Below are 21788 nucleotides of genomic sequence, written 5' to 3' on the forward strand. Positions count from 1 at the left end.
CACTCCAGTCAATCAGGGATGGCCTACACTGTTTTAAAGACACAATGCACTCCTATGGAAACCATCTGGTATAGTTTTGTATGCTTCTGCAGAAATCCCATCCTCACCCGGGGCTTGTTATGCCGAACCAGACTTCACTTCTTCTCCCATTGGCAGAGCTTCGTTGCAGTTATGCTCATCTTCACTCAGTTCAGCATTGATGCTGGATGATTGAGTAGCCTGTTGAAGTATTCTTTTCACCACATTCTGTCAAATTAATGATCACTGTACAGTCTTCAGCATGAAACCTCTTGCTGATCCTCAAATGTCTTTGATTTGATTGCTTCACCATTTGATAAGAGCTTGGATGTGTCCTTGCACAATGCAGCTATCTCCATCTCTTCAGCAAGTGCATGTCATTGTGCATTAAAGTCTGCCTGGATCACATAAGAAACTTGTTGTAAAACATGGAAGTTCTTAGCGCACTTGTCTCTCAGCAAGTTCCAGCATTTCACCAGTGATCCAATCCTAATGGCAGTAGCGTGTACTTCTCAGATACACTCTTACTGTCTCCACTGTGAGAGACTTGAGATTACTTCATTTTCCCCTCCGACTGTAACATTTGAAGAAGAGCAAAGCAGTTTTGAAACCCTAGTTTAATTAAACTCCTTGTCTTCAGATTGGCTATGAAGAAGAAAACGCTTCACGAGCTACTTTACCTGTAGCCACAAATGCAAGTTTGCATGGTCAGATGTATGATCAAATCTTGATAACATGTGTTACATTTAAGCATAAAGTTAGTAGTTTTTAAAGTAAACTTTTAAAAGGTAAGCAAACGTTTGAATTTTAAAAAAAAGATGCCCTTGAAGTGTTTGTATTTTTACAGATTATATCATGAACAGAAATTTATAAACCTATAAACAAAACAATAATAAATAATTAATTAATAATAAATGATATTAAAATGATAATTTATCACATTTGTTACAGTTTTTTAATAGAAAATGAATAATTCCAAATCCTAAAATCAATAAAATATTTCATTTCAGTTGGGTTATAGCGTCATGTTGCTTTCATCTACAAATCTAACCATAGTGTGGGGACAAGTTTAGTGCACTGAAAGTAAAAACTATTATTATTGGAATTTGAATATTAAGTTGGATTTATTTACTATGTATTTAAGTGTGAATGTTATCACAATAACATTGATTCAAAATGTTCTTAAAAGGTTAAATTTTGTAATGTAAAATGTTTTGTTTCTATGATTTATACTGACATTTTTTTCAACACAAAATAGAATTATATCACATTGAGAAATAAGATATTGTATCTCTTTCTCTACTTATATATAAAAGGCACTTTGTGTGGGCGAGTCGGTTTGTTTCCTATGGATTCCAAAACGGCTGGGCTGATTATTTATTTATTTTTTTTTTAATTTCACACAAATGTACTTTACATGTTTAGTAATGTTGTTAAATAGGTTTTGTATTGGAAAGCCTTCGATAAGTATCAATAATCAAAACATTTGACAAAAGAAGCAGCCCAGTGTTAACATCCTTATACAGCCTAACATCACAAGTGCATTTCAGATGTTTTATCATCGCACAAGCAGAAGGACCCAGCATATAAAATCAACAGTAGGTTCTTTGATAAGACGGGTGCATTCAAAATGATGGTTTCTGTTTAGAGCATAACTGAACTATATTTGACTTTTGCATTTTAAACTTTAATTCAAATTATTATATAAAAATAATTTTATAAAATCAACAGTGGGTGCTCTTCAGTGCAGTGTAGACTACAATGTATTGTGAACTGTCGGTGCAGGGAGACATGTGAAGGTTTCTGCAGGTGCATCATGGGTGGACCCCAACTAGAGCAGGCAATCAATTTGATTTGGTGAAAAAATAGATGATTTCACTGATTTCGATGAGCATAAAAATATTAGAAGTGAATAACATTCGTTGATCCTCATTCAATCCTGAGCAATGTCGGATCTTTCTTCTATTATATCTTGGAAACTTATTTTGATTTTTTTTTCTTTTTGTTTTGAAATTTCAAAAATTTAATTCATCATAATCCTATTTGAAGCCAAGACAAATAAAAGAATAAATAAAATAAATATTTGCCTAAAAACAACTCAATTCTTCATAATTTATTTCAAATAAAATAAAAAAAATTATAAATATTGCAGGTCAGTGTAAAACAGTCTGGGATTTTATTGAGGAGGCCCGTTATTTGTTTGTGTGTCGCACATTTTTCCTTTTTTTTTTTCAATAAAAATTCAAGAACCTATACGTTCTATTAGGTGTAAAAGAAACTTCTTGCAGAATTTTAATTTTGATTTCAAATGATGTATTTTCAAATAAGTTTTTGTTATAATACCTTTACTTTATATATCATTTCAAAGAGCGTATTTCGCTTTACCTAATTATTTAAATTACAATCGTTTTAAAACAATTATATCTTTTCAGAATGTTGAATGCAAGATGGAAAAAAAGCAAATACGCGCAATTTTCTTATTTCAATTCAAACTGCTGAAACAGCTTGTGATATCAACAAAGCTGTTGACTCAGGAACCACTACTGAACACACAATACAGTGGTGGTTAAGGAAATTTTATGGTGGCAACAGGACTTTTGAAGATGATGAGCACAGTGGTTAGCCATCGGATGTTGACAACAATCAAGAGTCTGTTTGAGAACTTGCTTCTTAATTAGACATAACATATACAACAATTTCCAACCACTTGAGAGAGATTGGAAAGACAAAAAAAAAAACTTGATAAATCTGTGCCTCACGAATTGAACAAAACCAAAAGAAATGCCGTTATAAAGTGTCATCTTTCCTTATTTTACACAAGAAGAATGACCCGTTTCTCAACCAGGTTGTAACTTGTAATGAAAATAGAGTTCTTTATGACCACCAGCAATGTTCAGCTCAGTGGTTAGATGCTGACAAAACTCCATGACACTTCCTGAAGCCAGAGTTGCACCAAAAGAAGGTTATGCTTTCTGCTTAGTGGTCTGCGACTGGTTTCATCCATTAGTTTTTTGAATGCAGGTGAAACCACTACAGCAAAACAGTACTGTCAACAGATGGATGAAATGCATCAGAAACTTCCAACAACACCCAGCATTAGTCAACAGAAAAGGTCCAATTCTTCTCCATCATAATACTTGACTGCACCTTGCTACACCGACCCTGAATAAGTTGAACAAATTGTGCTATGAAACTCTGCCTCATCCGCCATACTCTCCAGATTTTTCACATACTTTTTCATCTCGAAAACTTTCGGCGTGAGAAATACTAAAAAAAAACCTAAGCAATATCAAAAACACCTTCAGCAGCTTCATCGCCACCAGAACGCAAGATTTTTACATTATTGTCATAAATACAATTGTTTTGCATTGGCATAAGTGTGTTGATTCTGATCGTGCTTATTTCAATCAATAAATTTTTGTTTGAGCCGAGATATGTTCATCTAAATTTAAAAGTTAAAAACTGCAAGGACTTCTTAACCTGATAATAGGTATTACAAACCAGCCATTTTAGTGTATGAAAATTGGTAAATATAGTGAAATTACCTTCAGTTTTAATTTATGATACCTCATTTATTTTGAGTTATTCTTTTCCTAATTTGGATGTAAATAAAATTTAATCTTTTATCTATAAATGTACAATTCTGCCTCTTGTGTTATTAATAGCTCTTTTGCTTTCTTTTTTCAAGTTACTTAAGGTAACATTTCTGAATTTTTGAGATGAGGATTAGTTCTTCGTATTATTTGGATTCGTCGGATTACTGTTCTCCAGTGTGCTTTTCACAATGTTTTGGTCAATGTAATCTCTGACCTTCTTCAGGTATATCTTGTCGAACTCAGGTATATCTTGTCGAACTCAGGAATGTTTCTGTCGAACTCAAGAATTTGGACAGAATTTCGAGCAGGACACTTTTTTTTTTCTTCATAGGGGTAGGGTGCTCTTGTTCGGTCAGCCATGATTGGATAGAGGTCCTAAGTAATTTGCAATTGTATTTTTCGGTCGCCTACACTAAGAATTCAATATCACTTTTTACAATTGATTTTTCCAAGTACTCAAACCACTGCGCCATGGATCCTTGCATTATTATTTTCACTGATGAGTGATTTTTTTTTTATGGTGATGTTTTTCAACTTAATATCTGCAATATTATGTATCCCTATGCATATAAAAGCAATCTAAGGTTAAAGAAAAATGGCTACTTGTCAGTGTGGTGGGCTTAATGTGATTTAAAGTTGTCTTTCACCAAAAAAAAAATGAGTGAAATTTTTTTTAGATTTTTTTATTAATTTGCTATTAAAAGAACATAGCTAGATCTCTGTTGTACTATTATGTTATGAAGATTGAATGTGTTAGCTGTTTGAAATTAATCTTATGTGAATAGTTGTGCTTCCATGTCATTTTTGTACTTCTTTTTTAGAGGTAATGAAATTTTATCCATTGTGATTAATTTTTGTTTGCCGCTTGTTCAAAACTTGCATTTTTAGTTATTATGAAACTTGGCTTCTGGATCGATAACACACAGAACATAAAATTTTCATATTTTTTACAAACTTTGAACCATCATATTTTTGCAGCTAATTGAAATAAATTTGTATATGTTTTACAGAGATCAATGTGCCCACATTAAAGGTTTTTAGATAACATTTTGGTTTGAGATACCTACTTCTACAACATTAGCTAAAATCCTTTTTCAAATTCAATTCTGTTGAACACTAAACCATCCAAATAGTTGCTCTTCAGTCAACATTTCTCCTGGACATATTTTCACAACTGCTATGAAAGCTGAAAGAATTCATACTCTATTTTTTTATACTTTGTGAATTCAAAAAGTGTCCATCCGATGGTACTCTTTCAATTATAAAACTAATGTTCAAGAGTTAATCATCTACCATAAAGTTAAAATTTAGATTGAAACTCTTAATTGCATAATTGTAAGATATGCTAATTGAACATTGGTGTTTATTTTTATTTTTGCTTGACAGTTGCAGTGAACAAGACGATATGAAGGCTGACCCTATTTCTACAGACAGAATAACCAGCCCTATCCAAAAGCCTACAGACAGGTTCATCTCTCCTCTTGAAGCAACTGCAGAAAGGTTTACCGCTCCTCTCGAGGGGACCGCAAACAGGTTCACCAGTCCTCTCAAGGAATCTACAAGTAGATTCACTTCTCATGTTGATGATAGATTTACTTCCCCTATGAAAGAAAAGAGAAGAACTAAAACGAGATGGTAATTAAAGTTAAAAGATTATTTAGAAAGGAATAATTAAAATTTTCTATTTGTACATAATTTGAAAAATTAACAAAAGTGATAATTTTTAAGTATATCACTATATTAAAAACTAGTGGGAACTGGGACCCATACACAGGCACCACTTGGGAAAATCAAAGAACCCAAGAAACTGCTATTCCTACCTCTGAATTCATACAAATATTTTTACTTGATTTTTATACTTAGCTATAAATATTGTAGTTTTAAACTTTTCTTTTCTTTTTTTTTTTTTTTTTCTTTTTTTTTTCATTTCCAGGAAGGGATGGGGGGGGGTTAAATAAATATGTCTATATACACAAATACTAGAAAGAAGGTAATATTTGAGATGAATGAAAAACAAATACATGCGATTCAGTAACCCTGTAACTAACCAAATCTAGAAGGAAACCCATTAAGTAGAACTAAAACTGCACACACCTGATACAATAAAAAATTATGAAGTCAACTTATCTAAAAGAGCACTTAAAAATTGATTACACTGAAAAATATTCTGGTTGGTTCTGTCCACACTCCCTCATGGATGAGAATACATGAGGTGACAGGTAATGTACCCATCTTTCTGAAAGGAAGTGGTAATGCTTATGTAGATGGCCTCCTATTACCTTAGTTGTGATAAATGCTAAATAATACAAAAGCTCTGTGGTTCTTTATGTCCTAATTTTAAGTTCAGTTAGCAATATTAGAAAGTGAGGGTCGGCGAAAGTCAATAAAAAAAGAGAATGTGTCAATAATTCAGGGCATTGTTTGCAACAAAAAGGAGATTTTACATCAATATTGGATAATGGCAGTCAAATTGGCAATCACCTGAGTGAATAGCAACAGATGAAAGCAGCCAGCATCAGCAAGCAAGATTTTGGCTTTTGTATTTTCGTATGTGCAAGTTATTTGATTCCTTGATTAGCTTGAGAAAAGAAGAATCATCAATAGTAAATATTATACAGCGATATTCATGTTTGAAAAAATAAATCCGCAATAAACAGCAACACAAAGAAGGAAAAAGGTGCTTTTCAACGTGTCATAAATCTATCTCTGGCTCGCCTGGAGAAGAAAACCTAAACAAACTCGGACCTCAACATTGAACTATTTAATATTTAAAAAATTAAGTTTGAAGGATATTAATTATTTTTATTTATTGTAAGTTTGCAGTTTTGAGTTTTAGACAATTGTTAATTACTTTTAAATGTTATTGTTTATTTAGACAATATCTACATGTTTTTAAAAATTTTAATTTTTAGAATAAAATTCAAAAACTTGTACTAAATAGACATGGTTCTATTGCAGTATGGAACGTATAATGTGATAAATGCATAAAAATAATACATGAAGCTATGAAAATAAATTGAAAAAAATATTTTGGTCAGTTTTAAAAAGTAAAATAGAGCTGGCACCTACAAATAACTTTAAACAAAACTAACATCTCATCTATTTTTGGTTTAACTAAAACTAAACATTTTAATGCTTAACTGGTTAAAATAGATATTTTTAACAAATATATGAAAAAGATATTAAATAGAAATTTTAGTGGCCGAATAATTTACCAAATTCTAACTCGTTTCAATAAAATTATCTTAAATTTGATTGATTAAAATATAAAAAGATGAATCTAGAAACAAACTCGTTTTTTTTCTTTTTATTCATTTTATCTTTGCAAAAAAATCAATGAAATTATTATGATAATTGTAACTTATAATGCAGTAAGCTGATTAAAAAAATAATGATGTTTCCAAGTAAAACACAAAGCTTTCTAAAGGTTAATTTTATTTTTTTAAATATTTTTTTTTTTTTAAGATTAACCTAAGTTTCAATTTTAAGTATCCACTCATGGAAACAAATGCAGTACTTAGAATGACAATTTAATAAACTAATTTTTATAGCTTTATTAAAGTAAAACAATATAAAGTAAATTGCTTTATTCTGATCTTCACAATACTAAGTTCAGTTTGTTCTCTGTTGAGACTATGTTGTTAAATTATATACACTTAACATAACCATTAAAGTTATACCAAACAGCGTTACATTTCATAGCAATGTTCTCATTTTGTATTTGTTCCTTTACTACAGGAGCCAACCTTATCAGAGAAGTCGGTCACCACCACCAGTAAAAGATGAGCTTTTATCTCCTCTGAGAGATTCTTATAATCTTAGAGAAGATAGCAACAGGTCAGTTTCTTTTTTTTTTTTCTTTTTTTTTTCAACATTCTATTTCTCTTTTTCTTTTTTCTTTGTTATATTTTCTTGAATGTCTGGATCAGAATGTTACTAATAGAAGAAAAGGAAATTAAATTTAGCAGAAACATCTGCTTATATAAGGAAAAAATGTTTTCATTCAAATCTGTTTATGTATTTAATGTTTATCTTTCCTTATTCAAGTCCTGGGTATGATATTAAAATTTCTCTGATGGTGAGGTCCCAATTTGGGAACTTTAGGGGATGTAGCATCACCTCTTACCATTACTCTGATCTAGAGTGAGAGTTTTTGTCAGGGTTGTTTCAGGCTTGACACTAAATTCCTTCAGCTACCCCCAGGCAAAGTATTTGCTTCTATCCCACTGAACCACCACAAAATCCATATTTCTAAACCCTTTCTACCTTTTTTGTGCCTACCAAGTTTCCCAACTCTCAATTATTCAAGCCCCTACCTGTTGGCAACTTGGGGTGTAATATATACTTGACTGCATCTCTGCAAAAGGCTAAGAATATCACAAAATGTAATTTTCTCATAAGAAAACTACTAAATCTAGACTTTGATAAATTCTTAATCTTCCTACAGGTGTTATAGACTTCTATTCCCCAAACAAAACTAAATTTACCCCTAAACCCTATAGTAAAACCTGCTAAAGATAATAAATGTCACTGCTACCACTTTACCAAGGAAAATCTATTTCAAATGTGACAAGATGAGTGAACATGACATAAACATAAATAAAAAAATATATATATATAACTAACCTTTCCTAACTCACTTTATGATATCAATAAGCAAAGATGTGATGCAAGCGTAACATTAGAGACAGAGAGGGGAAAATTTTTTGTAAAAATAAATATGTGGAATAATTGAAGAGTCTATACAACATAAGGCGATCTCAAATATAATGAAAAAACATCCATACAAAAATATATTTTATTTACAACTTGATAGAATAACCAAAAGTAAATAGTTAACAAGAAAAGTTCAAAAGGGACCATATGAAAACATTTTTTTTTTTCTGTTTTTTTTTTCTTCTGTATGTATGTGGATTTTTTGTGAGTGAGTTTGTAGGAATATTTATAAATTGTCACTATATTTAGTAATTCATGACTGTAACTGGTGTTATTTATTAAGATGCCAGTAGTCAAAGACCAGAAGTCTGTGTAATAGTGGCATGGCAAGTTGAGTTTCTTACTGGTTATGTTTAAGTTTTCACTGATATATTCAATGTGAACAGGTGCTTGACATCAAGGGGCGACTTTTTCCAATTGGTTGAAGTTTTATATTGACAAACGATAGTTAGTATTTTGATAGAATTAACCAAATAAACATTAAATATTTTGCATAGATTGTTTCTCTGCTGTTATTGTTGTTACTGCTGGAACAGGTCTTTATCTCTATTTTTATGAAACAATGATTGTGCATATTTATATATGGTACGACAAATATTATCAAATAAAACAGTGTTTATTATATTGATTTACATTTAAAAAAATTAGGCATATTTTCAGAGTGTGTTATTGTTCAGGTACTTAAAAACGATACATTTTTTTTTTTTTTTTTAATTTAATTTTTAAATAAATAATAAATTATAAAAAACTGTCTGCATATGTATTTTTAACTTTTTTTTCTTTTTTAATTAAGAAACTGAATACCATTATTTTACTCATGTAATCATCTCATTATTCTCTAAAATTCTATTGTACTCAAAATTACCAATATTTTTTGGGATAACTAAATTTTCTGGAGAAAAGCAATAGTTTTATTAAATAAGCAGTTTTTATCCATGTCGCCTACATTGGCTTCACAAAGCTTTCGCACTCATTTTTTATCATTCTATTTATATAAATAGTGCAGATATCTTTTGCTGAATCTCAATCAGAGCTTTGACTTCCTCGCAAAATTGATGGTAGCATAGAAAATTATTCATTACCTTAAATGGATCAGTTAGGGCTTAAGGATCTCAACAGACAAAGGAAACAATAAGAGGAACAGCTTTTGATTGACATTGGTTTGCCCTTGACCATCACACAATATTCTATAAACAAACTTAAAAAAAAAAAAAGAAGAGTTATTTGGTTTTTCACTAGCAAGATTTATTTTTTTATGTATGGTGTGATTTTTTTTTTTTTTTTATATATATAATTTGCAAAACTTTTAAATAAATAAACTAGAGATAATTGTTTTACATTTTAATAGCTATATTTAATTTTTTATATTTTTTATGGCCATTTTAATTTTTATATAAAAAATAATTTGCTTTGTATAGATGATTTGTTTTTATATTTCTGATAATTCTTTGGCTTTTCCAAACATATTTATCTAAGGACACTAAATGTTTTGTTCAATTCATGTGGACATTACAGCACTTATAGTTCATTTTACTTGTAAGTAAGCAATGCTATTTCATCCATTCAATTACGGATGTAGTCTTTTAAAATTATTGGACACATAACATGTTTTAAAAATTAAAAAATATTGAAACAAATGGATAGAACCATTTTCAAGTATTAGATATTAAAATATCTTGTAAAATTTTGGCTTTTTCAACTTGTCAGTTTTTCATTATTTAAATTTATAATGTGACTGGTATCATGAGAGTAAATTAAAATTTTATTTTTTAAACAATTATTTATAAAATATTTATTGTCACTGAAGTGAATGTTTTACAAAATAATGAAATATTGAGGGGTTTTTTTTTTTGTTTTTTTTTTTTAAATCACAGAAAATACCTTTTGCCTAGAAGCAAAGTGTAGTATCTGTTGTGATACTACACTTCATCTTTTCTCTCCTTGATCAATGATTGAGACATCCTTCTAGACTAGGGTAATTTTAATTTTTGTACCAATCCAGAGTTCTTCTTGGATGAACTGGATTTTCTCTACATTAAAAAACTGACCTTCTGCCCAATCTGCTCCAGTGAGAAGGCTAAAAGTTTTTATTTATTTTATAAATTTATAAGATTGCTTTTTTTAATGTTGGGAAAATCCTGTTTCTTTCAAAATCTGACAGTCTGGATTGAGACAAAAATTAAAATAACCTCGTTCTGGAAGGATTTCTTCAAAGACAGGAACAATCAAAAAAAAAAATTTTTATAAATAAAATTATGTATTTAAGATGTGATTTTACATATATCTAGACCTCTGTCTGGAAGAATTTCTTTACTGATCAAAGATTAGCATCCTAAATTCTCAATTCTAATATTGGTTTTAATGCAGAGAAAATACCCTCTTCTCACAAAATAAAGTTTTCTACTTTACATTGAAGAATAAATGTTTATTTCCTCACTGTTTTTGTTAAAATAAAATGTTTCTTACACTAAGAATCGACAAGGTGATGAAAACAACCCAAGTTTTTTCTTATTTAAAAATTAAAGTGCTTACCAAAAAAATACAATTATTAAAATGTAAAATATCCCTTATTGGTTTATTAAAAAGTTTTGTTTAAATAATAATAATAAAAAAAATACACTATACATTAAAAAAAAAAAAAAATCTTGCTGGCGAAAAATCAAACAACTTGTTTTTTTTGTTTACAGGATGTCATGTCTGGGTGTGAAGGTCAAGATCAAATCAGTGTTGACCAAAAGCTATTCCTCTTGTTTCTTCGGTCTGATGGAGTTTTTAAACCCTAATTGACCCCTTAAAACTGCCTACATCCTTCATGCCAATTTTCAGATTTCAGTACAGATAATTGAAAAGCGTGTAATTCTATCCTGCCTGTCTTTAGTGATGGTTAGAGATGGAACATCAAGACATTGTTAAAATACATGTAGCACATTAATTTATGTAACCAGTGAAGGAAATATGAATGGAAAATACACAGTTGTGCAGTTTCATCTATAGCAATCTTGTTAGAAGGACATTGTTTAGAAAAGTCTATCCCATTAATAAAAAAAACTTGCTTGTTTTCAACTTTGAATATTTTGGTCAACCTCAGAAAATTCATGTCACTAGAAAGAAACCATCCAACCAATGTTTTGTTGGTTTGAATTATTTTCGAAATATACCAAACTGTGGTGCATTTGCAAGTATAAAATGGTTAAATATCAGCCTTGCAAACAAATTAAACGTATACGCTCTTTTCATCAATCCATTCACAGATGACATCTTCCAACTCTGAAAATAATGGTTGTCGATCGGAATTGCACTTGCTTTTCTTTGTCTATTCCTCATCCACTTGATTGAGTTTTATATAGTCTACTCATCTTTTTCAAACCATCCAGAGATCCAAATTCTTTTATTTGCAGGAAACAGTCTGATTTTTGCACTGTGATTTCTTCTACTTTATTGAATAATTCTCATGTCCATTGACAAATCATTTCCTATTCAATGTTGAATTTTTTACTGACTAATTAATTATATGTAGTGAAAGCAGAGTTCATGTCATTGTAAGAATGCTTATTGTCATTGTTTGTTGCAGTTTCACTGACAATTGTTTGATGTCATGTATCTTGAAAAAATATCAAAAATCCTTCAAAACATTCCTTGTTTCAAATTGTAAAGGCAAATGTATCAGAAGTTCATGTATTTTCTTTTTCAAAAGATAAAAGTTATTTTGATATGAAGCATGTAATTGAAAGGGAAAAGTTTATAGCAAGCTACTTATTTTTTTTAGTTTTAAAGAGCAGATATTTAATTAAACTTGAATTATTGAAGTTATTTCATTCACTTCAAATTCATAACGCAAACTCATAAAAACGTAATGATGCAGTATCTGCCAATATTTTTTCATTTTGAATTTGTAAATAAAACAAAATAGGAGCTGGATGAACATCAAAGCAATCCATCTATATTTTTAAATAAATATTCATTTAAAATAAAATATTTATTTTGTTAAAAAATATGAAAATTTTTAAGAATTTGTTAAAATTTGAATTAGAAATACATTCTTTTATATTTGTTTTTGTCCAGAAAAAGAAAGCCCAAAATGAAGTCTATTTAACAAATTTATCTTCTTCATATTAATAATAATTCAACATTTGACATTAAAATTTTACAATTATTTAGCAACTTTTTTATTATAAAACTGCTATTATTTATTGACAAATTATCTAAAATTAAAAGGCAAAATATCATGCCCAAAATGATGTCTTTCAAGTTTCAAGCATAAAAACAAAAATGTTCATTTTTCTTTTAATTATTTTTTTTTTTATTACTCACTTATTTATAACAGATTTCACCTTTATCAGTATGATAAAAATTTATAATTTCTTTATAATCTTATAATTTATTGCATAACTTTTAGTAATCGAAAGGATTTCTCTTTAAATTTAAAAAAAAATAGATTTGATAGGGAGATCTCATTGTATAGCCTGCCTTTTTTACAAATAGTTTTTATTTTTTAAAGAAATTTTACAAAAGCTACTAAAACAATTTTTGAATTTTAATAGAATTTTGTATCAATACTTGAGGATTTTAAATTTATATATTAATATGATAGCGTGTGTGTTCTTTTTGTGTGTCACGCTTACATCCGGGTCGTTTAATTATGAAATTCCATTTCTTATCTTTATCATAATTCACTTCGGCTGTTATCATGCTCCCTAAAAAAGGAAAGTGGAATATTCCAATAAAAAAAAAAAATTTTTAAATGGTGTCGCTGTTGAGGCAAAGCTAATAAAAATGATTTGTTCTTCTTGGCCTTTTGGCCAAGATCAAAGTGTAATATTTGTTCTTCAGATGCTACATTTCAGTTTCTTTTCTCTCAGTCGAGGAGAAATCCTTTATGACTAAGACAAATTTTTTTTCCTTTTCTCCATGTTAAAAAACGACCCTGGTGTCTAAATCTGTCCCGTGGGGAGGCATTGTAAATAGGTACTATATTTAATGTAACAACGTTTTACAAAAGTAACTGGGAAAAGTAATTTCTGATTTAATTACAAAATACCCTGGAAATATCCATTCTGATTAGTTATAAAATGTCCTGGAAATGTCCCTTCTGATTAATAATGAGATGCCCTGCAACTGTCTCTTCTGATTAATTATAAGATGCCCTGGAAAATGTCCCTTCTGATTATTTTTATTTATTTATTGTTTACTTGCCTCCCCACACAGGCAGAGTTGGACATGAGGTCGGTTAAAAAATTGGGGGGAAACTAGCTCCCTAAAAGGGGCACTCTGGTCAGTAACAAAAATAAAAATTGTATCAGTAATGTAGGATTTCTCCTCCATTAACCAAGGCCAGGGGGGGGTAACTAACTGGAATGCTGAGACTGATACTACACTCAGAAATTTATGCTGAAGCAATGGTTGCCTAATCTCTAACTGTGTTAATGATTTTATGTATTAATTTCGAAAAGCTGCTGAAACAGTTTATGATTAAAATATTACTTGATTTCAAGTATATTTTAAACATTGGGGTGGGGGATATGAAGTCAGTTCCGGAAATTACTTAAACCGTTTATGATTTAAACATTACTTTATTTTATGTATATTTTTAACAGTGGGTTGCTGGATATGAAATCAGTCCCGGAAATGGTTGAAAGTGTTTACACATTACTTTATTTAATGTATATTTTTAACAGTGGGGTGGGGGATATGAAGTCGGTCCCAGAAATGGCTGCAACCATTCACGTTTTAGACATTACTTTATTTAATGTATATTTTTAACAGATAAGAGATAAGAAGTCAGTCCCGGAAATGGCTGAAAAAGTTTACGATTTAAACATTACTTTATTTCATGTATATTTTCAACAGTGGGGTAGGGATTATAAGTCAGTTCCAGAAATGGTTGAAATAGTTTACTATTTAGACATTACATTATTTCATGTATATTTTTAGCAGTGGGTTTAGGATATAAAGTCGGTCCATAAATGGCTGAAACAGTTTACTATTTAGACATTACATTATTTAATGTATATTTTCAAGTGGGGTGGTGGACATGAAGTCAGTCCCGGGATTGAATGAGATGTGCAAATTTACTTTATTTCCAGTATATTTTAACAGTGGGGTGGGGGATATGAAGTCAGTCCCGGAAATGGCTGAAACATTTACTATTTAGGCATTACATTTTTCATGTATATTTTTAGCAGTGGGTTGGAGATATAAAGTCAGTCCCGGAAATGACTGAAACAGTTTATGATTTAAACAGCACATTTCATGTATATTTTCAATAGTGGGGTGGCGAATATGAAGTTAGTCCCGGGATTGAATTAGATAAGTGCAAATATATACTAGCAGAAAGCGTCGCCCAGTATTGAATGAGATCGGTAGAAAACATATAGTCGCAGAATAACCCAGCGTCACCCGGTATTGAATGAGATAGGTGAAAGATATATACTAGCAGAATATGCGGTGTCACCCAGGATTAGATAAGATAGGTGGAACATATATATACTATGAGAATACCCAGAATTGATTGATGTGTTTGTAATCAACCCAGGCAATACATCAAGATTATTTAAGTAAGGGGGAAGGCACGACATAGTTGGTTAAAGTTATGAAAATTATTATCAAAATTAATAACATATCCAAGAATTATGAAAAATGATGAAATGTGAGTTACTTGATTGGTGTGTTCGTAATAAAATAATAAGCCCAGACAATATATCAAAGTTCTTATATTAGTAGGAGGTGGGGCATAATGTAGGTTTTTAATTATAAAAAGTGATTGTCGAAATTAGTAACATATCCAAGAATTATGAAAAATGATTAAATATGAGTTAATTGATTGGTGTGTTTGCAATGAAATAATCAGCCCAGGAAATATATCAAAGTTATTATTTTAGTAAGAGAGGGCGATAAGGTGTGTTAAAATTATGAAAAATGATTGTCAAAATTAGTAACCTATCCAAGAATTATGAAAAATGGTAAAATGTGAGTTAATTGATTGGTGTGTTTGTAATGAAATAATCAGCATAAACAATAAATCAAAGTTATTATTTAGTAAAGGGGAAGGTGCGAAAATGTGGATTAAAATTATGAAAAATAATTGTCAAAATAAGTAACATATTCAAGAATTCTGAATAATGATGAAATATGATTTCATGCATTAGTGTGTTGGTAATGAAATAATCAGCCCAGACAATATATCATAGTTATTATTTTATTAAGGAGGGGGCGATAATGTGGGTACAAATTATGAAAAATTATTGTCGAAATTAGTAACATGCCCAAAATTATGAAAAATGATGAAATGATGGTTAATTGATTGGTGTGTTTGTAATGAAATAAGCAGCCCAGCAAATATATCAGTTATTATTTTAGTAAAGTTGGGCGATAATGTTGGTTAAAAAAAAAATATATATATTGTCAAAATTAGTAACATATCTAGGAATAATGAAAAAATGATGAAATGATAGTTAATTGATTGGTATGTCTGTAAGGAAATAATCAGCCTAGACAATATATCAAAGTTATTATTTTAGTAAGGTGTGCGATATGGTGAGTTTAAATGATGAAAAATTATTGTCGAAATTGGTGCCATAACCAAGAATCATGAAAAATGATGAAATGTGAGTTAATTGATAGTTGTATTTTTTTTATGAAATAATCAGCCCATACAATATATCAAATTTATTATTTTAGTATGGGGAGGGGCGATTATGTGGGTTAAAATTATGAAAAATTATTGTCGAACATAGTAACATATTCAATAATTATGAAAAATGATGAAATGTGAGTTAATTGACTGGTGTGTTTGTAATGAAATAATCAGCCCAGGAAATATATCGAAGTTATTATTTTATTAAGGGGGCAATACAGTTTTAATCAAAGGTCTAGAATAATGATTGTTACTTCATTCATGCTGAACAGAATGGCCACCAACAATATATTACATATGAAAAATGCCGCTGTAGAATTTCCACAGGTCCTGCTAGTATTTCATTATTGGTCATGATTCAGTTTTATTTGAACTTCTGCTTAAAATTGTAAGCATTTTCTACACAACAAAATGCTTGATATTGTAGGTATTTTTAATAGTTACAGCATCATCACATTTGACACACCGGTTCTCATTAGATCACCAAAGTTAAACAGCATTGAACCTGATCAATACCAAAATGGGTGACCATTTGGAAATACTGGGTGCTGTATGTGCTCTCCACTTATCTCGACATTCTTTCTGATCATCCTGGAGATGTCAAAGATGGTCATGTATAGGGCTATGACAATGGAATATTCTTTTCATTGTTTTGACTCTTGAGTATATATCTGACCCAGTTAATCAACCGAGAGCCACGTCACTCTATATAAAAGCATATGATATCAACGGATACACACTTGAGAGTCAAAACAATGAAAAGAATATGCTGTTGTCCTAGCCCTAGTCATGTATTTGGAGATCACATTCTGAAAAACACTCTCTGAAAATGTTCCATTGGTATTTTTGCTGTGGTTCCATCCTGTCAAAATCACAAAGAATGCTAAAACATTAGCCATATATAAACACCATTATCTTTTTAATCTGTCCAGCTTCACTAACACCTTAAACAATTGCTATGTCTAAAAAGGGGGACACTTTATGCACCCTCTATATGATTAATTTCATCTTCTAGTTTTAAATTCCAATCCCTCATTTTTTTTCATATTTAAAACAATGATTAATTCCCATAAAGCATTTTAGTTAATAAGTTAATTCTTTATCCACATGCAACATTTTACTAAAATTAGTTCATTAACAGAAACGATATAATCAAGACAATTTGTTTTTTGCATACTCTTTATAATGAAGTAGGATTATAACTATTTAAATGATCTTTCTTTGGTATCGGTTTCAGAAATCTATCATCAGATTACTATCGGAGAAATAGGCCATTATCACCATTATCAAAAGAAAGACGGTTATCTCCTCCTAGAGATTTTAGAGATGATAACAACAGGTTAGTTTCTTCTTTTTTTTTTTCATATTTTATTCCACAGATTTGTTGTTGAATTATTAACAAATTCATAATAAAAATCATTTAATGTACGGTATAATCACGTTGACACACCGGTTCCAGCTAGATCACCAAAGTTAAGCGACGTTGAGTCTGGTCAGTATTAAATGAGTAACCATTTGGGGATACCATGTGTTGTACATGCTCTCTGCTTATCTCTAGTTGTCCTGGACTTCTACCTGCTACTCGAATTACATAGTGTCTATTCAGGAGAGGTGTGGTTGGGATTGTGCAACCTTTGCTTCATAATTATATGACAGGGGTTGTTTTCTTACTCGCACACACTCTTAATATCTGCAGCAGAGAGATGAAACTTTCACGGCATGAATGCATGTTCAGTCGTGATAACAATGCAATTCGCAGTCCCTTCTGATCCATTCAAGAGGAATAAAAACGCTCCTACAGCCTCACAGAATAATTACTATATTGATCAAATTCTCTAACATTTTCAGTAAATAGACTCTCCCAAAATATCTTTTTTAACTTAATTTTTACAACTATTTCTAATTTTATCAAGTTTATTCTTAATTAGGTAAGCAGTTTTAAAAAAATTGTTTTATTTAGATTAAAAATCTTAGTTGCTTGTAGATTTTGTTTTTAAAATATTTCTTGACAATAAATAATATTATTAAATATATTAATAAATATTAAAGTGTTCCATAAACCTCTTTCTTTTAAAGGTCGCAATTAAATCTGGGCTTAGTAATTAAGCATAAAAATTTATTAGGTTAACAGGAAAGTTCTTGCAGGAATTTTAATTTTGGTTTCAGATGATGTATTTTCAAATAACTTTCTATTATAATACCTTAACTTTATATATCGTTTTAAAGAGCATTTTTCGCTTTGTCTAATTGTTTAAATTACAATTGTTTCAAAACAATTCTTTCTTCTTTTCAGAATATTAAATACAAGATGGAAAAAAAGCAAATTCGCACAATTTTTTTATTTCAACTTTAGCAAGGCCGAAAAGCTGCTGAAACAGCTCGTGATATCAACGAAACAGTTGACCCAGGAACCACTACTGAATACACAGCACAATGGTAGTTTAAGAAATTTCATGGCGGCAACGATGAAGGTCTTGAAGATGATAAACGTAGTGGTCAGCCATCGAATGTTGACAACAATCAATTAAGAGCCTTAGTCGAAGCCAATCCACGCACAACTGGTCAAGAACTTGCTTCTGAATTAGACATAACATGTACAATGATTTCCAACTACACTTGAGAGAGATTAGAAAGGCAAAAAGCTTGATAAATGGGTGCCTCACAAATTGAACGAAAACCAAAAGAAATGCCATTATGAAGTGTTATTTTCCCTTTTACACAACAAGAGCAACCCGTTTCTTGATTGGGTTGTGACTTGCAATAATGAAAAGTGGGTTCATTACAACTGGTGATGCTCAGCTCAGTGATTAGATGCTGACGAAGCTCCACGACACTTCCCAAAGCAGAGTTGCATTAAAAGAAGGTCATGCTGATTGTTTGGTGGTCTGCGACCGGTCTCATACATTACAGTTTTTTGAATGCAGACAAAACCATTACAGCGAAGACATGCTGTCAACATATGGACAAAATGCATTAGAAACTTCCAACAACACCCAGCATTAGTCAACAGAAATGGCCCAATTCTCCTTTACGACAATGCTACACGTTTCTAAAACTACCCTACATAAGTTTAACGGATTGGGCTACAAAACTGTCAGACCTCTCACCTACTGGCTATTATTTTTTTCAAGCATCTCAGTAACTTTCTGCATGAGAAATGCTTTAAAAACCTAAGCGATATATCTAAAACTCCTTCAGCGATTTCATCGTCACCAGAACGCAAGATTTTTACGTTACTCGCATAAATACATTTGTTTTGCGTTGGCAAAAGTGTGTTGATTCTGATGGTGCTCATTTCTATCAATAATTTTTTTTGTTCATCTGGATTTCAAAGTTAAAAACACTAAGAATATTCTTGTCAACCTGATTAATGAGATTATTTAGAACCTAAAAATGTTATTGTAAATTCATTCATTTACAATTTTTACACTAGTTTTATTAACATGGTTAACCGATTTGAATCTTAATGTCACTTGAACATTTTTTTTCTTAATTCTAACATTTCTTTGAAAAGTTAGCATGTGAAAATACCTATTCAGGGATGTGTAATACTAGCAAAACCTGTGTCCCTGGTGTTGCCCAGAGAAATCAAGAATTATTTAATTTAAAAAAAAATTAAATATGATAAATGTCAAACAGCCCATCATAAGGTTACAATTTTATTTTATAATGTTGTGAAACTTGATTGTTAATCTAGTGTTTTAATTGCTGGCAGACATTGTGTTGTTTACTTTTTTTTTCATAATTTTGGAATAAAACTAAGGATTTTTGCTTAGTTCTAAAGTCATAAATATTGCCCTAATAATTTGAGATAGAATCTCTTTATCAAAGAGAATTGTGGATGGAGTTGTTTTTCTTTTTCTTTTTTTTTCTCTGCATCTATTGTTATTGGGGCGCTGATCTGACACATGCTATCAAGTTCACGTTTAAAAGTTGAATTTTGTCCATCCACAAACTTGATAGAAAGAAGAAATTTTTTTTCTTAGCAAATAGTCTAAATTTTTTATTTAGTGATAAATAATTTATAATTAATTACCTTTATTCTAAAATAGCTCTTTACTGATAAAACATTTTTTAATACAATTAAAAGTAAAATATATTGTTCAGTTTTTGACATGCAGAAGAAAAAATTTCAGTTAGTATACTTATATAATTGAATAAATTTTCTTTGTAAATTCAGCAATATATATTTTTATAATCTCTATCTGTCTACTATTATATAAAAGGAACTTTGTGTGTATGTCTGTGTGTAAATTTGTTCCCTATGGATTAAAAAACGACTGGGCTAATTTTTATGAAATTTCACACGGAGGTACTTTATGTGCCTGGTAGTGTTCTTAGATATAGTTTTGAAATGTTTTTGATAAATATTGATAATCAATAATATAAATAATCCAATGAAAAAAGGAACAGGCGATTTTGACTAATGTTAACCTCTTACACAGTTTAACATCACAAGTGTATTCGAGAAATTTTATTACCACACAAGCCGAAAGATCCAACATATAAAATCAACAGTAGGCGCATTCGAAATGAATTTTTCTGTTTAAAGCATAATTGCACCATGATACTTGAATTTTTCATTTTAAAGCCATTATCACCGCATAAAACGTAAGGCCAGGCATATAAAATCAACAATGTTCTTTGATATGACAGGAGAACGTTTGAAATGAAAGCACAATTGAACAATGATACTTGACTTTTGCATTTTAAACTTTAATTTAAATCATTACATATAAAAATAATTTTATATAATCAACAGTAGGTTCTCTACAGTGCAATGTAGACTACAATGTATTCTAGACTGTCACTGTGGGGAGACATGTGAAGCTTCTTCCTGGCTCACTGTGGTGGATCCACAACTAGAGCAGGCAATCAATCGATTTGATTGAAAAGTGAGTGATTTCACTAATTTCTATGACAATAAGAACATGATCATGTGAAACCTTTATTGATCATCATTCAATCATGGTCAATGTCAGGTCTCCCTGGTAGTATTTTATAATAATGAATATTTATTTCTGATATATATAAGTGACTTTTGTTGTCTGTGTAGAACGATCTCTACCAAACTAATTTATCAATTTTTGGTCTACATACCTAAAACTTGATATATTGGGTATTTGTACCTGTGGAACAAATTTGATTTGGTTTTTAGCTGCAAAAAAGAGTTGCTAATGGATCCAAATTCAAAAATTGGAACTTAACGGGTGTAAGTCGACTTAATGTGTACTCTCTACACATGTATGTTTAACTGTATTAATTTTTAAAATTTTGATATGCATGTGTCGTTAGGTTAGATGGTAATGAATACTGCTAGAGAGCTAGATATTTTGATTTTGATTCTAGTCGATAGCACCCAAGTCTTTTTTTTTTTTTTTTTTTTTTTTTAACTTTTGAAAGCACTGCTATATATTGGGTACAATATAAATACAAAATCTGCATAAATTATCATATTTAAGCATATTTTATGACCGGGCAACCTGCTCGTGTCTTAGAAATGTAATTTCGGGTATATCTACTTAATTTTGCGTATATCTACAATAAAACCTAAGTATATTCTGAATTTTTAGATAATATCAATTTGTATACACTTGAGCCAAAAGTTTACCCTAGATATTAATAAAACAATGTCTATCTATGAATCTTCTAATTTTGTATATGTTTCTTTTTCCCTGACAGGAGCCAACCATCTGATTATTACCGTAGAAGAAGTGGGTCACCACCATCAGTAAAAGAGAGACGATTATCACCTTCAAGAGATTCTTATAATAATTTTAGAGAAGATAGCAACAGGTCAGTTTGTTTGTTTTGTTTTTTTTCTC

General features: G+C 30.3%; 1 protein-coding gene across 6 annotated transcripts in view; it reads left to right on the forward strand.

Annotated features, from left to right (window-relative positions):
* Positions 1 to 21788, forward strand: part of LOC145254069 (uncharacterized) — a 171876-nt gene that overhangs the window by 134919 nt on the left and 15169 nt on the right. For 2 of the 6 annotated variants that reach the window (XM_080112995.1, XM_080113014.1), the window contains exons 3-6: positions 5001 to 5249; positions 7353 to 7451; positions 17201 to 17302; positions 21646 to 21759. In XM_080112995.1, the coding sequence (XP_079969121.1) occupies positions 5001 to 5249; positions 7353 to 7451; positions 17201 to 17302; positions 21646 to 21759 (564 nt within the window). The remainder of the gene's footprint in view (positions 1 to 5000; positions 5250 to 7352; positions 7452 to 17200; positions 17303 to 21645; positions 21760 to 21788) is intronic. The other 4 variants (XM_080113023.1, XM_080113096.1, XM_080113005.1 and 1 more) reach the window with 3 other exon arrangements.

Source organism: Euprymna scolopes, chromosome 1 (assembly GCF_053919585.1).
Source record: "Euprymna scolopes isolate OS-2025 chromosome 1, ASM5391958v1, whole genome shotgun sequence".
NCBI lineage: Eukaryota > Metazoa > Mollusca > Cephalopoda > Sepiida > Sepiolidae > Euprymna > Euprymna scolopes.